The following is a 19,906-nucleotide window of genomic DNA, read 5'->3' as shown; positions in this document are numbered from 1 at the left end:
TTGATATAAATAGTCTACAATGTTTTTTACTTGGGACAGAGAGGATTAGAGGAAGTGGATAGAGATATTTATTTTGATATAATGAGTTTGAGATTTGTAATACATCTAGTTAAAGTTATTTGATAGAAATATGCCCTCAGGCCTGGAGTTGAAGTAAAGCTATTGCGTTGGTTCTATTTTGTGTGTTTTTTGTTAATCATCACCCAAAGGCATTTTTTCCATTGAATTTTAGAGAGAGTAGAAAGGAGGGGGAGGGTATGGGGAAGAGAGAGAGAGAGAAACATCACTGTGAGAGAGACATATCAATTGGTTTCCTCCCAAATGCACCCCGAACAGGCCAGGATTTAACGTGCAACCCAGGTATGTGCCTTGACTTGGAATCAAACCCGAAACCCCTCGGTGTGTGGTCCAGCGCTCTCACCACTGAGAAACACCATCCAGGGCGGTTCTGTATTGTTTTATCAATATTAAACTAAAAAGCTGAGGGAATAGCTGATTTGCCAAAGTCAGGGAAAAAAATTATCAGAGCAAGGTATTATATGAAAGATATTTAGTACCTTCAGATACATACATGAAAGTCAGAATATTATTTTTTCACATTTTTTTCCTGTCCTTTTGGTGAGCTTGTTGAAATGAACTGAGTATCTTTTTTTTTTTCTTTTATATTAGAATCCTAGGAGTGGCCTGAAAGAGAGGACTTATCTCGAGGAAAACCCAGAGAAAAATGAAGTAATTCAGGACACTGTGAGTACGACATCTGATAGATCATAGTGCTTTCCTTGTGCTTAAAGTGACAGGCACACCTGCTGCTTGTATTTATTTATTTGTTTGTTTGTTTGTTTGTTTGTTTATTTTTGAGAGAATTAGCTTAAGCTTTAAAGGAATTTAATACATTTTTTTGATAATGGAGGGCTACTCCATAGTTAGTATTATTAGGTGGTTTAATTTTTTTTATTGTAGTACAATATCCATAACCAAATTTACCATTTAATTATTTTTAAGTATACAGTTCATTGACATAGGTTACCTTCACACTGTGCAGCCGTCACAGCATTCATCTCTGGGGCCTTCTCATCTGCCCACAGCTGAGACTCAGTCCTCATTAAACACCAGCCTCTCCTTCCAGCCTCAGGAACCAACATTCCTCCTTCTGTCTCAGTGCCCTTGACTACCCTAGGAACCTCATATAAGCGGCATCATACCATATTTGTCCTCTTGTTGACCAGCCTGCTTCACTTAGCACAGTGTCTTCAAGGTCCATCCATATTGTAGCATGTGTCATAATTTCCGCCCTTTTCAAGCAGAATCCATCGTGTGCGTAGACCACATTTTATTTATCCATTCGTCAGTGAGCACTTGGGATGTTTCTGCCTTTTGGCTGTTGTGAATATGCTACTGTGATCATGGCTGTGCAAATTTCTGTTCAAGTTCTTTCAGTTCTTTTGGGTATATACTCAGAAGTGGAAATGCTGGATCTTGTATATTATTAACTAAATACTTTTAGCATTTTGATTTTAATTTTAATTGAATTGTATAAAGTTTCATAGTAAAAGTCAACGTAATATTGTGATACATTGATTATTAGCTACAAATTTAAAAACCAGAGAAATCAAAATTTGTCTGCTGCTACTATAAACACATTTCTATTATTTCACCTGATTTTTTTCTTAAATTATTACCGCCTTGAGGTTTAAAAATCAAGTAGTAAAAAAGGCAGAATCAAGTTTAGGAGATGCAGATACATAGTGTCAGGATAGCACTTAAAGAGGAAGAACTATAGCTACATATTATTTACTTAATTTATAGCTTGCTGGACTATTTACATAGTTTCAGTTATAATTACATTGCAGTTGACTCCTAAATCATTACAGCCTACTCTTTGCTCAGCTGCAGATCTTCCGTGCTAACTGCTGTCAGGTGTAAGCCAAACTCATTCTTTTCTATTTCTTCCAAAATTTTTATTTTTCTTCATGCTCTCTGGTCTTTGAATTTAGTATTTGTGGTCTTTCAAAATTCCATATTTTTTAAATTATACATTAATGCTTCTACATTGCCTATTTCATGCTACATTTTACTGTGAGAGTTGACAAATGGTCAGTCTATTGCATGGAGTGAGATTGTAATTTATTTTTGTAATTTGGTCATTTTTGTTTCTGTAGCAGTGTTTTATGTGATTACTTTAAATTTTATTTTGCCTTGTGCCTGTGATTTTCAGCCAGGAGTGATTTTGTCCCTGGGGACATTTGGTAAAGTCTGGAAACATTTTTGAGTGTCACTACTGGGAGGCTGTTTCTGGCATCTAGTGGGTATGTAGAGGCCAAGGATGCTGCTAAATACCTTACAATGTCCAGGGCAGCTCCCACAGCAAAGAGGTATCTGGCCCAAAATATGAACAGTGCCAGGGTTGAAAAACCCAGCATTATGTACTTAGGGAAAAGAATTAATAATGAAAAAATAGGGTTTACTGACAGCTTTCAGTATGTGACATTAATATAAATCTTTGTATTAACTTCTCCTAACTTTGTCTTATCATTTCTACTCTCATTTTTCCTTTGTCCTGTTGTCTTCACTCAAAAATCTAACTTTTAAAAATCTTAACAATTTATAGAAACTATTTTTCTTTATAACAAGGTCTAGATATGTATAAAATAATAAGTGAAGACATCCCACGTTTGGTGAACCACGTCTTTTGGCTTTTGCTTTGGCTTTATTCTTTCTCTGAATTTGACAACCAGATAATTTTTCTGTTTCTTCTCTCTGAATATTACCAGGACACTCAGTCACTTACCATGAGTCCCTCGACCCGTGTAGCACCTCATATTATTGGAGCAGAGGATGATGATTTTGGTACTGAACATGAGCAGGTGATGATATTTTTTCTAAAAAACCCATTAATTTTCTGAGATGTTTGATTTAGTAAAATGAATACTTTCTGGAGATTGACATATTTTTAAGGATTTGAAGCTCAATCTTAGAACTAAGATTAATTGGTTAATTGCATGGGTTAGTGGCTTATTTTATTTTTAATCAATAGAAATGGCTTTCCTTTTAAAACTGATAAGAAGTCAATGAGTATACCTAAGTACTTCATTTGGGGAGGGGGTGTTATTGTAAAGGTTTTTAAATTTTATTTCAAATTCCAGTTGTTTACTGATAGTATAGAGGAATATCATTGGCTTGATTTTTGCCCTTAGTACTTCTGGGAGCTTTGGAAAATAACTTTTGCAATTTTCTACATAGACAACCATTGTCTATGAATAGAGACAATTTTTTATTTTTTTGTTTCCAATCTTTTTATCTTTTATTTCTTGTCATTATCTTCATTGCACCAATTAAGACTTCCAGCATGAGGTTGAATTGGAGTGGTGAGACAGTGCATCTTTGCTTTATTACTAATCTTAGGAAGAAAGGTTAATCTTTCACCATAAAGTATAATAAAGTTAGCTGTAGGTTTTTCATAGATATTATTTATTATAGGTTAAGGACATTTCCTTCTGTTCCTAGTTCGTTAAGAGTTTTTATAATGAATGGATATTGAATTTTATTGAATGAGTCAGATCATTGTATTAGTCCCTAATATGGTAAATTACATGGATTGATGTTAGCATGTTGAGCCAGCTTTACATTCTGGGGATAAACCCTGATTGGTCATAATGTAATGTCCTTTTTAGGTATGGATTGTGTCTGTGTTTATGGGGGATATTGGTGTGTAGTTTTGGGGTTTTTTGGTAATTTCTTTGTTTTGATAGCTGGATATTGCTGGCTGCTTGGAATGAGTAAGAAGTATCACCTCCTCTTGTGTTTTCTGGAAGAGATTGTGTAGAATTGGTATTGTTTGTTTAGATTAAGTCTCACTTTATTTAAATATGAAAAATTATGTGAAAACTGTGATTCTAGTTACCTTAATTTTAACTATTACCGCATTCTGTTTTCAGTGTAGGTTAGGGAATATATACATGCATTGTAGGTGGTGTCTTACTTAAAATCATACAACTCCATTTTCTACCACCATTTCTGTGATCAGCCCAAAAGAAAAGGAACACAGCTATTTCATTATTAGACAAAGAGCCTTCTACCACATTTTTAGAACTGTTGTTAGACAGTTTTTTTAATACTGATTTGTAGATATCTCAGCTCCTTTATAATCATCTTCTAAATTTGCATTCTCCCAAGATGGTCTTACTTCCAGCCTATCCCCAAGAAATTATTCATTTCAGAGGGAGAGATTCCATAGTCTGTGTTGCTAATAAATTCTAGTGACGTTTTTTAAACCTTGAATTTTTTAGGGTAGATCAAAGTGAAATTTCAATAGTTAGGTTTAGTTGAACTTACATTATATTTTGCATCTGTGTTGGAGTTATTGATGTATAATTGTTTCTTTTTCTAGATCAATGGGCAGTGCAGCTGCTTCCAGAGCATTGAACTGCTAAAATCTCGCCCTGCTCACTTGGCTGTTTTTGTACACCATGTAGTGTCACAGTTTGACCCTGCAACATTGGTAATACATTTTACGATTTAACAAATTTAGAGTTTTTACATTGATTCATAAACCATAAAACTTTTCATTCCTGCAAAATAAGCAAACAGACTTCTTTCTGTTTTTCTAAACATATAAGGATGTTTAGAAAGATACTTAAAATGTTGTTATTTTTTTAAACACTTGGTTGAATGTTAGTAGCTACATTGTTTATGTTGACATTTTTCAAGATTTCTCACTTTATCGTTTCCTTTTTCTTCTTTACTACAGCTCTGTTATCTCTACTCAGACCTTTATAAACAGACCAATTCCAAGGAGACTCGGCGTGTCTTCCTCGAGTTTCATCAGTTCTTCCTGGATCGATCTGCAGTAAGTTACCAACTTAATATTAAACTCTTTGTTCCAGTACATAGAATTATTGGGCTCCTACTTCCAGTTTTCCCTCCCACGTTTTGTTTTGTTTTTGACATTTTTTATAATTTATGATTTCAGAGAGAGGAAGGGAAAGAGAGATAAACATTGATGTGAGAGAAACATCGATTAGCTGCCTTCTGCACATGCCCTGACCTGGGGTCGAACCCACAACCTGGGTATGTGGTCTGGCCAGAAATTGAACCCGCCACCTTTTGGTGTACAGGACAACATTCCAACCAACTGAGCCACACCAGCCAGGGCTCCCTCCCGTGTTTTTGGACTTTATTGTGCTTTGTGGCATCTGTCACTTATTGATTACTATTGACTGTTTTTTTTATCATTTCTAGATTAGTTTTAGGCATATAAACCGTCACAGGTGTTGAGGGATGTGTATGTATATTTGGGTTGTACATGTGTGGTCAGGATGAAGGAGTAAGAAGAGAACACAGATGATGCGCGTTTACATGGTAGGGTCCAAAGAGTAACTCTTTTGGCCCCTTGGAAGTTTGTAGGTACAAGTTTCAAAGGTGGTGGAAAAGATCTTATTCACGTAAATGACAGTAAATTGAAATCTTAATACATTTTTAAATTAAGAGTTTTGTTACTAGTTTTGCTGTAGTTTAAAGAAGAATTAGCCCTTAATGCTTCCTGGATTGCCATTCTGCATGTCCCTGGTTCTTTCACATTTGCAGTTCTCTATATAACTGTTTCAACCTTCTTTTCCAGTCCTTTCTCAGCTCGTGGCCTGGCTCTTTCTTTGAGAAATTTAAAATAGTGTAAGGAAGTGCACTTCTACAGATACATCATCACGTGCATTGTGTTTCTTTGTACTTACTGAAAGATGCTACTTTAACTGCAGCCCCTTCTCTCCTGCATCACTAGTTTTTTGTTTTCTGTTGAGTCGTTTACGTTCGCATGCAAACGTATCCTGAAGCAAATAGACACGCACAGAGACATTGTGGCTCCGCTTCTTTCTCCAGCTCCCATTTTCTTTGCATTCCTTTGCAAAGTTGCCTACACTGCTGAACATAATCACCTTCTCACTGAGGCCTGCTCTGACCAGCCTACTTAACACTATCCTTCACTTTATGTTATCACGCCTGTTATTTTTGTCCATAGATCTTACATCTTATTAACTTATTTTGTTTACTTGTGTTCCTGCTCTGCCCAGAATGTAAGCTGCATCAGGGCAGACATTTGTATTCTGTGCGTTCTCGGCTGTTTCCCCAGTACTCATAGATTGGGGTACAGAGTGGTCATTCAGATACTTTTTGAATGAATTAGTTAGGATTCTGATTTTACTGCCATTGTTTAAAATATTATACATTATATTTATTAAGATAATTTGCTTCCGTGAATAAATGACAGTATATTGAAGTGTATTTGAATTTCACTTTTTTTTTATGATCACAGACTATTTTTTTATCTTTATTGTTGAAAGTATTACATGTCTCCATTTTCCCCCAGCGACCTCTTCTACCCCACACATTTTTAAAGAGAGCTCCATGCTAAGTTAAAACTTTATATTTTATATTTCATATATTTTATATTTATAAACTTTATAATTAAAACTTTATAATTTATATTCTATATAAGATTATTAACATTGAAGTGTAAGAACCTTGATTAATTTGATAATTATTTTTAAACCACAGGTGATATTTTTTTCACACAAGTACCCACATACATAAATGAACATTTATTTACTTTTTTGCATCTGTGCTAGAAATACTTTCAGGAAGGTTGATTTGAGCCACAGCATGGCAGCTTCAGTCAAAGAGAATGCTTTGAAATCCACTTCCCTGCCCTTCAAATGAATGTTAGAGATCTCATCATTTTTAGCAGTGACTTATTTTCAAATATAAAACTTCAGATCTTACAAGAATTGTTTAAATTCTGGAAGTATATGACTTAAGTAGGTGTACAATACAAAGTAAGTGTACAGAGGTTAAGATATTTCTTGTAAATGCAAAATATATATGTATTTCAAGACATTTCCCAAATTGATGGGAAGGAAAACACTGTTAACTGATAGTGGTACCGGAAACTGCAATTATTATGGGGAAAATCCTAGCTATAAAGAACTAAAGTATGACACAGGTACTATAATTAGTTCATAGTGTAAGTACTACAGATGGTTACTAGGTATTTAAGTCTCCAAATTCTCAGAATTGACATCCAGTACTCTGATTGGGAGTGTGACTATTGTGAGGGTTCTTTAAGGAAAGTGACTGGGAGCATCATGATCTGTAGTGGGAGTGTCTCAAGTACAACAGATAGTAGGGTTATATATGAGTAAGTTTTTCATGTGATAATATATACACATAACTTAGTTTTTACCTACATTCAAATAATGTAGATTAACCAGTGACTCTAGGAAGCCAAAGCCCATGTTCACTCATTCCAGAAGGCTGAGGCCAGTGAAAGTAAGTAAGGCACAGAAGCACTTAGTCATCTGGTAAATACTGCAGGTATTTCCTTTATAGCATGATCCTTGGGAAAGGGCTTATTTTCAAGTTTAAACAGCAGAACTTACCAGAGCTGTGAAATTTGGATGGGAGGAGCACAGTAAATGAACTTTTACATGAATATGTTTGTAAAATATGTGTCTAAGTTCTACTAATGTACTTTATACAGACACTTCTCTATATCTTGCAAATTCCTTACTGCTGTCTCATTTTTTCATTTCATTTTTGTTATAGCACTTGAAAGTTCCTGTTCCTGATGAAATATCAGTAGATTTAGGTAAGTTTGGAGCACCAGTATCCTGGAGAATTATATCTCAATAATTGTGTAGTTCAGCTCATTTCTAAAGGTTTTGTGTGTCATGTGGCAACTAGACCTCCACATTTAAGGGTGAATGAAATCTGAATGAGAGATGGGATACACAAGTTGAATTGAAGAAGCTCTCTTTGTCTTACTCCAAGATAAGTTTGCACCACATAGCATTGATGTGTTGCCAGTTAAAATGCACAGATTATACCTTTAGATCAAGTAATTCTTACCCATTTCTTTTTTCAGAAAAAAGAAGACCCGAGCTAATTCCTGAGGATCTACATCGCCACTATATTCAAACTATGCAAGAAAGAGTCCACCCAGAAATTCAGAGGCACTTGGAAGATTTTCGGTAAGCTTGGTGATATAAGCTGATGTGGTTATTCTGAATTAATTTTTTTTTACATAGTAAAGGTTACACAGTAAATCCTTGGTTTAGCATGTGGTCTTTATCACTGTTATTAAAACATAGTAAACATCTGGAGTCAAAGTGTTAGAATAGTAGAGAGTTCCTGGTTCCCATTCCATGTGATTCCAGCATTTGAGCTCAGTACTTTGTCTCTGCTAAGTATGCTCCTTCAGGATGTGTGTTCTGTTGAGTGATTGCCTCTGTTGTCCTAGGTGACATGGTGTTCTGAAGTAAAAAACTGACATTTTGCCTGTTGCTAGAAACCCGTAGCTATGGAAACTCTAACGAGGGGGAGAGTTTTTCTCTCGGCTGCCTCAGAAAATTCCTCCTATTCCCTTTAGGCAGAAACGGAGCATGGGCCTGACCTTGGCTGAAAGCGAACTGACTAAGCTTGATGTAGAGCGAGACAAGGACCGGGTAACTTTGGAGAAGGAACGGGCATGTGCAGAACAGATTGTTGCCAAAATTGAAGAAGTGTTGTAAGTAACAGAAGCATATGTGAAAATGCCCTCTCTCCTTAGATGCTAATCATGCTGAAAGTATACTTTGAACAAATTTAGAAGGGTATCAGATTAGGTATGTGGAGCTATTTCTTTTGTCATAACACTTGAGAAACTGGAATTTGTTATATTTTTGATATTTTATTTTAAGTAAAGTTCTTGATTTTCTATTTCTGGGTATTAGCAAAATGAGCAACTACAAAATTTCTAACTGATCAAAAACAGGTTGAATACTTTCATTGGTTTAAATTCAGAGATTCTGGAAATAATATTTCTTTCTATAAGACACTTACAGTTGATGACATGAGAGTGAGAAGCAGGCAGCTCCTTTGGGGATTAGAGGGTTTCTGAAATTACATTCCATGTGGCAGAGATGCAGAGGGGCTCCCAGAGCATTCCGCTCCGCCCTGTTGTTTCAGGTATCTGGATTTAATAGCAACTCTTCTTTTTAAACTTTAATATTTCATTTGTAAATGTTTTATTTTTAGGATGACTGCTCAGGCTATAGAAGAAGATAAGAGGTAATATAACTGCTTTTTTCTGGATTTTAAGAAAAAAGATAAACTATATTTTCTTTTATCAGTCCTAAATTATATTTTCTTTCTTTTAACTTAAAAAACATAGACTGCCCCCTTCTGGTGGCCTGTATTTTATTTGACTAATATTCTAGTGTCTTGAGTAGAATTCTTTTCTGGTAATTCCTTATTTTTTATTTAATGAATGAATTCCAAGAATTTCATCATTGAGGTTTTGAAAGTCATTTGCTATCTTTATTTTACCCACCCTCCTTTTTCAGAAGTGTTATTTTACTTAATCTGTTCTCCTCCAGTTCAACCATGCAGTATGTTATTTTCATGTACATGAAGCATTTGGGAGTAAAAGTGAAAGAACCTCGAAATTTGGAGCATAAGCGGGGTCGGATTGGATTCCTTCCAAAAATCAAGGTAGGGCTGGAAGAGCCTCTGCGCGTCCTCAGGTTTGGTGCAGTGCTTTCCTTCTTAGTATTTACTTTTCAGCAAATTGGTGGTAGGCATGCTTATTAGATGAAAAGTGGCTCCTGCTGTCAAGAAACCGAGAATCTAGTGAGAAATGCGGCGTGCGCGCTAACCAGCAGACACGAGGAGCTGGCGGGAGCAGCCCACGCCGTGTGCCGGCCGCGCTCCTGGGCCGCGTCCTTCTCTTTTGCGGTGCCGCCACCGCTTGTGATCATTTGTTTTGCTTAATTTTTATTAGTCAAGCTCTATGAGGGCAAGGAGCTCCTTCATCATTGCATCCCCAGCTTTTAGCACAGTGCATTCACATTTTATGAGCTTGGTAAATATTTGTTCAGTGGATAAATGAATCATTTAGACAAGCTCCCAGTAAACATGTTACAAAACTACCTTTATATTTTCCAAAATTATCAGCTCTAAAGCGTTTGAAAAAATATCTTAAGGTTTTTTTAAAAATTTATTGGGGTGACATTGGTTATTAAAATTATATATTTCAAGTGTACAATCCTGTAACACATCACCTGTATCTTGTGTTACACGTTCAGCACCCCAGGTCTCGTCTCCTTCCATCACCGTCTATCGCCCATGTGCACTCCTCCACCTCCCCACAGATATCTTCAGTTGGATGGGTACACAGTACTGTGTGCCAGTTTCTAATGAGTGTTGCGTGTGTGTCTTTCATTTACATTTAACCAATTTCTTTGAAATGACCATTGGAATTTCATTTCTATGTTTGAAAGCAACAATGTTACGTATTCCTTATCTCTTTGATTGTACCTCAACTCTAGCAAAGTATGAAGAAAGATAGGGAAGGCGAAGAAAAAGGGAAGCGAAGAGGATTCTCCAGCATCCTGGGACCCCCAAGGAGACCAAGCCGTCATGACAACAACGCAAGTACGTTGTGCTTGGGGAGCCGCATTCCTGCTCCTCCCGGCCGCCTCTTGTTAGGCCCATCCAGCTAGAATGAGTTGCTGGATAAAAGTGTTCTTGACGTGATTCCAGTGAACTTCCTTGTTTCCCCTCCATATTATATCTGAACTAACCCCCCCCCCAGTGGCTGCATAATTGTTGTAAACATCTTCTTTGGTGGCAGCAGAGCATTCCGTTAGTTATTCATAAGATAATTTATCCACCTGTCCTGGTTATGAAATTAAAAACAAAAACATAAAATGAACACAAAATGTGAATGGGTCTCCCCGCCATACTTTGTTTAATCTTTTTATACATATGTTACTTTTTCCATAATTGTACAGTTTTTCACGTCTCCGCTGTGCTCTGTTTTCTGACCTCCCTCACCATCCGGCCTCCTGAGAGATCAGCCCACTAGCGAGGGCTGTGGGAGAAACGGGAACAGTGGTGCTGTGGGAAAAAGCTGGCTCAGGGAGCGGTGCAGTGCCACGTTTGAATATGTTGGTGTGTTTGGAGTGGGGATGGTGTGGTGTGGTGGCACTAGTGTCCTACGCAGTGGGGCCTTCCCGCCCAGTGCCCTTGGTGCACTTGTCAAGAAACACTGAGAAGACGGAGGAAATTTTTAGAGAAGAAATTGAGCAGATGGAGTGTTTCACAGATGCTAACCGTGCGTTCCAGGGGATACAGAAGAAGAATTTTGGAATTAAGAAGGAAGAATTTTAGGATTAGTGCTATGAAAGCTCTGTGAGGACGTGCAGTGCTCTGGAGGAGGATGACCTGAGAGGGGTTGACCTCTGTGGTGTGACTGGTGCAACAGGGATGGGAACAGGCCTGGATTCGCCTGATGGTGTCTGAGGCAGGGTGTGATGATGCAGTTGTGAGTTCTGGAGAATGGGCAGCTTCCAAGAGTCACAGAGCTAAAAGGCTTCGTCCTCGCTCTTACAGATGAGTCCAGTCCACACGTGTCTGCCGGGTCTCTCAGCATTCCCTCTCCCCTCCTCCCGCGCTCTCCTCTCCTTTTCTCATGACTCACCTTTTCCTCCCCCTTCTCCTCCCATCGTGCTGCACCATCTCCCTTTCTTTCCCTTTTCCCCTCTTCTTGCCTGCTCCACCTTCCTCTGCCTTTCTCTTATTTTCATTTCTTTCTGTCTTCCTCACTTCCCTTTCCTTTCCCTTCTCACTGTGTAATAATTAGCCCTATATTTTCCTGGCTCCACCATGTTTTAGACATTTTTCCAGATATTTTACATCTTTTTTTTTAGCTGTTTGGAAACACAAATTGTTGACCTCTTCTTTCTGTTCAGTTGGCAGAGCCATGGAGCTACAGAAGCAGCGCCACCCTAAGCATTTATCCACACCCTCACCTGTGAGTCCTGAACCCCAGGATGCTGCTAAGTCACGCCAGGGCGGGCTGGCAAGTGAAGGAGCAGACGCTGGGTACCTGCAGGCCAGTCCCATGTCCTCGGTGGCCACAGTGGCTACTCTTTCCCAAGACGGAGGGAAAGAGAATGATATGGGTGAGCTGTAGTTCAGCTAACTAAGTATCAGGATTTTAAAACAGTCACACTAACTAAGAAATAGAGTGGCAGATTATCCCAGTTAAATTTAGTTTTAGTATTTTAATATTCAGCAGCTAGTGGCAAATCTGTGCCAAATGGTAATTTTTTTAAGTTCTCATCCATTCAAAAAATACTTACTGAGCTTTCTGTTAGGCATCAGCTCATACTGGATGTTAGCATAGGATAATTATACGTAGGCTCACGCCCCATGCAGCTCAGTCTCATGAGGAGAGAGTGATATACAGACAAATTCAGATTGTGCCAAGTCCAGCAGAGGAAGGGTAAGGGGAGTGTTGAGGGGACTAGTCAAGTGTTTGGGTAGATGTGGGAGATCTAAAGATGACTTTAAAAATAGGACACTGGAGATGTCTTTTAAATGCTAAGGAGAAACCACTTGTAAGGAAGAGGTTGAAGCTGCAGGAGATAAACTGTAACCAGCAGAACAAAGTTTTGAAGAGGAGAGAGGCGTGCGATGCACTGTTCATGTGAGAGACGCATTGTGCCCCAGGAGTGGGCTCGGGTGGGAGAACAGGGTTTAACGGACAGAGAGAGGGGAAGGAGTTGTGAAACTGGGAAAAGAGCTTAATTGTCATATTTCTTTATACTTGTTATAACGGGTTTCTTAACCAAGTGAGCTGGGAGAAAGGTGGTTTTATTTGAAGAAGGGAATGCCTGTGTGAGTGATTTGGGAGGCAGTTCAGTTTCTGATGATCAAGATCAAGGATGAAGCTGTGGAGTGTCATTCAGGTGGCATAGAGGAGGTTGCTAGAGACAAAGGAAGGTAAGAAGCTGAGGAGACAGGAGTCACTTTTAGTATGTATGTGGGTTTTGAGGTCACTTCGTGTGATGTTAGCATGAAGAAGAAAACTTTGAGACAGCAGCCAAAGGTTCGTTGTTACTAGATGATGATGATACCTGTAACATCCAGGGAGCAAGGGGGCTTTTACAAGAAAGCAAAGTAATGCTCTAAAACATACTGAGGAAGAAGGGTATCCATCATCTCTACCCTCATGTCCACAGTGGGTGACTGAAACAAGCCTCCATTTGAGAGGGCTGTTGCAAATAAAGTAGCTTCCCCATGGATTAGGCAGGTTTTTATTTAAGACAAAGAAGTATGGAGATCTTGTCTGATGCAGAACTCTGAAGATGCTGAATTATGTGCATGCTTTAACTCATGGCTCCCGTGTCTCACTGAAATACAAACATGGAAAGTAGCAAATAAACAAAAACCGTAAAGAGAAAAGGAGAGGAAAATAAGATGTTATCAACAAGTAAGAGATTTCAACAGATGGTTGGGAGATTGAAAGAGGACAATAGTGCTTTGATGAATAAAACAACATAAAGGAAACTGGAGCCCATAATTTGTTTAAGGAATCCAAGGTGGTAGCCAGTGTGCCCTGTAGAGACTTCAGGTTCAGAGCTGGCATGGGTTTTGGGTACGTGACTAAGAAGGAAAGCTGGAAAGGATGAATAAGTTGAAACTATAATCAAAACAATTATGTCAGCAGCTTCTGATCCTTGCATTGTAGAATATAAGCAGTCTGTCGTTTATGTACCTGAAGCAAGCAAGTGTGCTCTGTTTTAGGGAAGCTGAATGAATTGTGTAGAGAGAGTTAAGTCTCCACAGTATGATGTCCTGGAGTTCTAACATTTGGGGGCCTAAAACCTGACAGTAGAAATGCCAGGGACTCACTCTGCTTAGAGAATCCCAATTGAAATGGATCTACTTCCACATAGCACAGATGAAAGCCACATCATTTGCCAGGTCTTGCATTCTTAAGTATGAACAGCATTACTCCCTCTTGGCAAAATGTGCTTCTTAGCGTCAACATCTAAGATAATGTATAATGCCAAGCATATTAGACAGTGGTATAAAAAAGAGAATCCAAAATGAACAGAAAAACTGCCCCTCGCAGAAAATAATAATTTTCATAATAGACAAGAACTCGAAATAATGCCTTTTCAGTTAGATAGTATACTTGGGGAAAAGAAAGGTTATTACAATCAAACCTCAGTTCTGGAACATCTCCCATCTTGAACAGTTTGGTTCTTGACCAAGTTGTTCACGGGAAAAAGTCTCAGTTGTTGAACAAAACTTTTGGTTCTTGACCTGAAAACCCTTTCATGCTGATACCTGTATGATTATTCACGTGTGTCTCAGGAGACAAAAGAGAATGTGTGAGTATGAGTCAGTTTACCACCACACCTCGCATTGTTAGTATCTCAGGAAATTTTCCTGTGAATATTTCGAGTTTTTTTGCTTTTGCTACTGACTTGGTTTTTGAACAAGTCAGTTCTTGAACAACCTTCCAGAATGAATTAAGTTCCAGAACCAGAGCTCCACTTATATCTATAAAACAAGAATAGGATGCTATGAAAAAGCATTCAGAGACCTAAAAAGTTTTAATATAAGCTACTACATACAGTACAATAATTATTATATTAATAGTTTCTTACCACGTGGACTTCCGCATAGAACTGCTTGAGTGTTCCATGACATGGTAGCTGACTTTCCCCAGAATGAGCCAAAAGAAAGAGCAAGAAAGAAACCCCCGTGTCCTTCATGACTTTAGTCTGTGGGTTCGTACTGTCACCTTAGCAAGTTAGAATCAAGTCACTAACCCTAGTACACACTCAGGACAGAAAAAGTAGGCTTTACCACGGAATAGGAGAGTATCAAAGAATATATGGACATATTCTCAGATTGCCCATATGTAAAGAAAAAAAATAGTCTCTGAAAAGAACATCAAGGAGATATTTCAGAATGTGTATCAAGAGGTAGAAATTAAAGAGACGAGAATTATGTAGAAAATCAATCACTACAGGCCTCTTTCACAAAACATCAGTAGATGAAATGGAGAAGCTACAGAGAAATGACAGAAGAAACCTTCCCAGAGTTGAAGAAGAGTACACATTTTCAGATAGAAAGAGCTCACTTGGAACCAACTACAGTGAATAATAAAAATAAAAGATCTGTACCTAAAATACCTGGAAATGTCAATGCACCAAAGATTAAAAAAAAAGAATCCTAAAAGCTTTTAAGAGAATGAATGGGATTATACTGCATCACATTTCTCATTAGAACACAAGGTGCTTGAATACAAAGAGCAGAGTCTTCAACTTGCTGAAAGAAAATGGTATTGAACTTAGAATTCTCTATTCACTCAGACTATCCATAAAATATGAAGAAAGATATACAGACATTTTCAGATATGCCAGGATTAAGTTTAACTGACATGGCCTTTTACTTAAAAATTATTTGAAGATCCCACTTCCGCAAATTGAGAGTAATATTAAGAAAGAAAATGTCATGAAATCCAGGAAAAAGTGGAAACAACCCAGGAGAGTGGTGAAGGGCAGTTCTAGGGTGATAATTGTGTCACGGCCCAAGGGAGAAGCTGTTCAGATTGGAACATGAGGATGTTAAGCACACTGTTGTATGATGGGGCTGATGAAAACATTTGACACTTGATGAAATTATATTACTTTGGCAGTAATAATAGAAGAGCACTTAGAAAAACAGTTGTTCAGAAAGTTAAGTCATGATTTTAAACATGAAGCAAAATAAGTGGCATAATCCTAAAGTAATTGATGGAGTATAAGACTTTAATATAATAAATATTTTATTTCAAATGGTCCAGGAATTACATCATTGGCTCAGAAGAAAAGAACATATAATCCTAACTAGCATACCTTTTAACCTGGCAGGAATAATGTATATGTATGTTGTATATGACAATATGTATTTATTGTCATAACATTGTAAGCACTATATTGGTTTTCAGACTTTTAGAATCAGCCTCTTAAGCAAAGCCCAGAATATTTATTTAGTTGTGGCTACAGATCAGAATGGAAATGTAAGAAGTCCTCTTAATCGTACAAGTAAAATTGAAGTTGAAAGAAATGAAGGTAGAAGTAAAGAAATATAATTAGAAGGAAGGAAATGTACACTGAATACCTTATCTGACATAAGTTAAGATGCAAATTTCTCCAAGGAACAAAAATATAGATATAATTATATTGTTTAAACTTAGGTAATAGCCATTAACCTAACTAATAATATAATTATTGAAATTAGGAAGAAATGGAAAATTGAAGGTAGGAAACATGAATGAGCAAGAAGTAGCTATTCCTTAAGGATAATAAAGTAAAAACAGAAGCATGAAGTTACTGTTCACTGTTGTATCACCATAGTATCTGAAATGTGAATGGAAAGGACTGGGGTAGAAAAGGATCGGTGAGAGACTGTTTCTCACATCATATGCTCTTCTGAGTTGTTGCCGTGTCTTGTGTTGACATTTAAAAGCTGTTTAAAAGTGATTTTCTTATTTTTTAGTGTATTTTAAAATTTTATATATTAGAATTTTGATTCTACCTAACCCACAATTGTTTAAATACGAATATGACTATGGATTAGGTTGAAGCTCTTTTGGTACTAATATATTTCTTGTAATCATCATCTTAATATGTATATACTGTTACATGTATATAACCCGAATTAAGTGTCTGTGACATTTGTCTTCTCAGGATCAAAGCAAGTTGGAGAAGCACCAGCATCTGGAGACTCCTTAGATGGCACACCTCGTACTTCCAATACCGTCTTTGATTTTCTGCCTCCTCCATTAGACCAGGTGCAAGAGGAGGAATGGGAAGTAGAAAGGTAATTCAGTAATAACTTAGGTTTAAGTTTAGGACATTGCTTCAAGTTTTTTGATTGTATAATATGTTTATGTTTTACATAGTTTTCCCCAAATGTGGTTTTTTGGGGAAGGAACTAGAACTTTAATTGGTAGTAAATATTGGAAAGATACTAAATGTTTTTCAATTTACTTGATATTAATCTAAAATATCCAGAAGAATTATTTATCAGTCACTGTAGTTTAACCCAGTTTTGAATACTTTGGCATAAATTTCTTGATTACTGTTTTGTTTTTATGTTGACTCTTTATTTTCCATTGTTTTAGAATGACTGAACATGGGACACCAAAGCCCTTTCGAAAGTAAGTAACCCTAAAGTAGCTTTTAATAGGGCATATTTTAAGAAATACATTTTCTTGCCCTGACATCCTGTTTTAAAGGAAAAGAGACTCAGGACTTCTGGTCAAGATGGTAGAATAGGTAAATGCTGTGCTTGCTTCCTCCCATGACCGTATCAGGTTACAACTAAATTATAGAACAACCATCATTGAGAACTACCTGAAGAATAGCTGAACTTAGAAGTGCTATAACTAAGAATATAACGAAGCCCTGTTGAGACTGATAGGAGTAGAGACAGAAAGTGGGCAGGTCCCACACCTACAGTGTGGTGATTAAGAATCAGAACGGATATCTCGTTATGGAAATCTCTGGTAAGGAATGAGGACCACACTGGGCTTTCCAGCCTGGGACTGCAGTGCTGAGAAGAGGAGTCCCCATAACATTGGGCTGTGAAAACCAACAGGAATTGAATCTGAGTGAAGCAGAGGTCTGCTAGAGTCCCAGGCATTCCTCTTGAGAGGACCATGTACTGACTCACTCATGAATTCACTCACTCTGGACTCCACACAGGAACAGCAGTTCAAGAAGTGCCAGGGACATATGGGGAGGAACTAAATTGAGTAGGTTAGGGTTGAGAGCTAGAAGAACAGAGATCAGAACAACACTCTCTAGGGACAGAAGTGCTGGCAGGCACCACAGTTCCTTTGTTGACTCCTCCCCCACCTATCTGGCAGGCTCAGGTTGGCTGCAAATCTGTGCTCTCTATGAACCTGGCTAACATTGTTCTCCCGGCCGTGTTGATTCACTCAGACACTGCCCCACGCAACTTACACTGGCAGCCTCAGCCACTTCCAGCAACTTTTCCATACAAGCCATCTGCCTTAGCTCATGCTGCAGATTTTCCTAAACTCCTTGAAGGGTCCCCAAACCTCAAACAAGTAGGGGCTGGCCATGGCATACCCTGTACCACTGGCTAAGTGGCCCCAAGCACAGTTCAACCAGCAGTCAGTCTCAACTTGCATTGTAATTCCCATCAGGTAGCCCCAAATCTGGCATAAGCTGTGGCCAGTGTTGGCTTGGAAAGTAGCTTCAACTGAGTGGTCACAAGCCTAGCACAAGTGGCCACTGGCCCCAGTTCACATCATGGTGACCATCAGAGGTTCTCAAGCCTGGCATTATTGACAGCCAACTTTGTGTGGCAGCATAACCTCTTCAAAGTGTCTCCAGCTCCAGCATAAGAGGCAGCCAACCACAGAGTGCTTTATAGCTCCCATTAGGTGGCACAAACTGAGCATAAACAGCGGCTGACTTAAGACTGCATGAGGCTCCAGAACCAACATACCCCGTGGCCGGCTTCAGAACACACCAGAGCAGTACCCAACCAGCTCCACAAACAACAAATTCAAAGGGTGGATTTAGCTGCCACCACAGCCCTGCCCTCGCACAACAGCTCATCTGATAAAGCCATGGCCAGCCCTCACATCCAGCTGGCCTAGGGATTAGTCCCACCACTGATGTGCCAATAGCAATCAAGACTCAACTACAACAGGAGGACACACACAACCCACACAGAAGACACCCCAAGAGCACCCACCTCAGGTTACCAGGGAGACTGCACATCTGGGCCTCATAGGACACCTACTGCATAAGGCCACTCTGCCAAGAATGGGAGACAGCAGATATGTAGAAACAAACATGGGGAATCAGCCAAAATGAAGAGACAAAGAAATAGTATATTTGAAAAGAAAGACTAGGACAAAACTCTAGAAAAAGAACTAAACAAAATGGAGACAAATAATCCGCCAGACTCAGAGTTCAAAACACTGGTTATGAGGATGCTCAATGGACTTAGGAGAAGAGTAGATGAATTCAGTGAGAAATTAACAGAGAGAGGATACATAAATAAAGAGAGAAATAAGGAGATAGAAAACATAAAAAAGAACCAGTTGGAACTGAAGAACACAGGAGTGAAATGAAGAAAACACTGGAAGAGTCAACAGCAGATTGAAGAAGAGGATCAAATCTTCAATCTGGAAAACAAGGCAGCAGAAAGCAAAAGGAACAAAGAATGAGGATGGTGCGTGGACAGCAACAAGTGTATCAGCATCCACATCATGCGGATTCCAGAAGGAGAAGAGGGGGAGCAAGGAATTGGAAACCTATTTGAAGAAATAATGACGGAAAACTTCCCTAGCCTTGAGAAGGAAATAGACTTACAGCCCCAGGAAGTGCAGAGAGTCCCAAACAAGAGGAGCCCAAAGAGGCCCACACCAAGACACGTCATAATTAAAATACCAAAGGTAAAAGGCAATCTTAAAAGGATCAAGAGAAAAGCAGTTATGTCCAAAGGAGCTCCCATAAGACTTTCATCTGACTTCTCAACAGAAACTTTTCAGGCCAGAAGGGACTGTCACAAAATATTCAAAGTGATGAAAAGCAAGGGCCCACAACCAAGATTACACTGCCCAGCAAAGTTATCATTTAGAATTGAAGGAGAAAGAAAGAGCTCTCTAGACAAATAGAAGCTAAAAGACTTTATCACTAATAAACCCACATTGTAAAAAATCTTAAAGGGATTTATATAAGTAGAAAAGAAAAGATAAAAAATAAAACTAAGAAAATACAGGAAAGAAAAAATTCTCACTGACAAAGGCAAATACTTAGTAAAAGCCGAAGATCAACTATAAAGCTAGTACAAAGTATAAAAGGCAAAAGTAGGAAGATCATGTGTAATTATAACAATAAATTAAGGGATACACACAAAGGCACACATGAAACAAGTAAAAACTAATGACAAAAACAAATATGGAGGGGGGGTTGAGTAAAAATTGTAGTGGTATTAGAATGTCTTAGAATAGACTGCTATAAACAGCCTTGATATATATGAAGCAAGT

The 19,906-nt window shown here is 38.2% G+C and overlaps 1 protein-coding gene across 3 annotated transcripts in view; it reads left to right on the top strand.

Annotated features, from left to right (window-relative positions):
• ARHGEF12 (Rho guanine nucleotide exchange factor 12) overlaps positions 1-19,906 on the top strand; it is a 167,595-nt gene that overhangs the window by 108,303 nt on the left and 39,386 nt on the right. For all 3 annotated transcript variants that reach the window (XM_087821473.1, XM_087821472.1, XM_087821471.1), the window contains 13 exons: positions 670-744; positions 2,772-2,864; positions 4,388-4,498; positions 4,748-4,846; positions 7,594-7,636; positions 7,913-8,018; positions 8,417-8,554; positions 9,064-9,096; positions 9,405-9,519; positions 10,356-10,461; positions 11,781-11,993; positions 16,563-16,695; positions 17,000-17,035. In XM_087821473.1, coding sequence (XP_087677599.1) covers positions 670-744; positions 2,772-2,864; positions 4,388-4,498; positions 4,748-4,846; positions 7,594-7,636; positions 7,913-8,018; positions 8,417-8,554; positions 9,064-9,096; positions 9,405-9,519; positions 10,356-10,461; positions 11,781-11,993; positions 16,563-16,695; positions 17,000-17,035 — 1,301 coding nt within the window. The remainder of the gene's footprint in view (positions 1-669; positions 745-2,771; positions 2,865-4,387; positions 4,499-4,747; positions 4,847-7,593; positions 7,637-7,912; positions 8,019-8,416; positions 8,555-9,063; positions 9,097-9,404; positions 9,520-10,355; positions 10,462-11,780; positions 11,994-16,562; positions 16,696-16,999; positions 17,036-19,906) is intronic.

This window comes from Miniopterus natalensis, chromosome 11 (genome assembly GCF_054644295.1).
Source record: "Miniopterus natalensis isolate mMinNat1 chromosome 11, mMinNat1.hap1, whole genome shotgun sequence".
NCBI classification, from domain to species: Eukaryota; Metazoa; Chordata; class Mammalia; order Chiroptera; family Miniopteridae; genus Miniopterus; species Miniopterus natalensis.
Note: the sequence above shows the minus strand (reverse complement) of the source record. Positions and strands in the feature narration are given on the sequence as shown.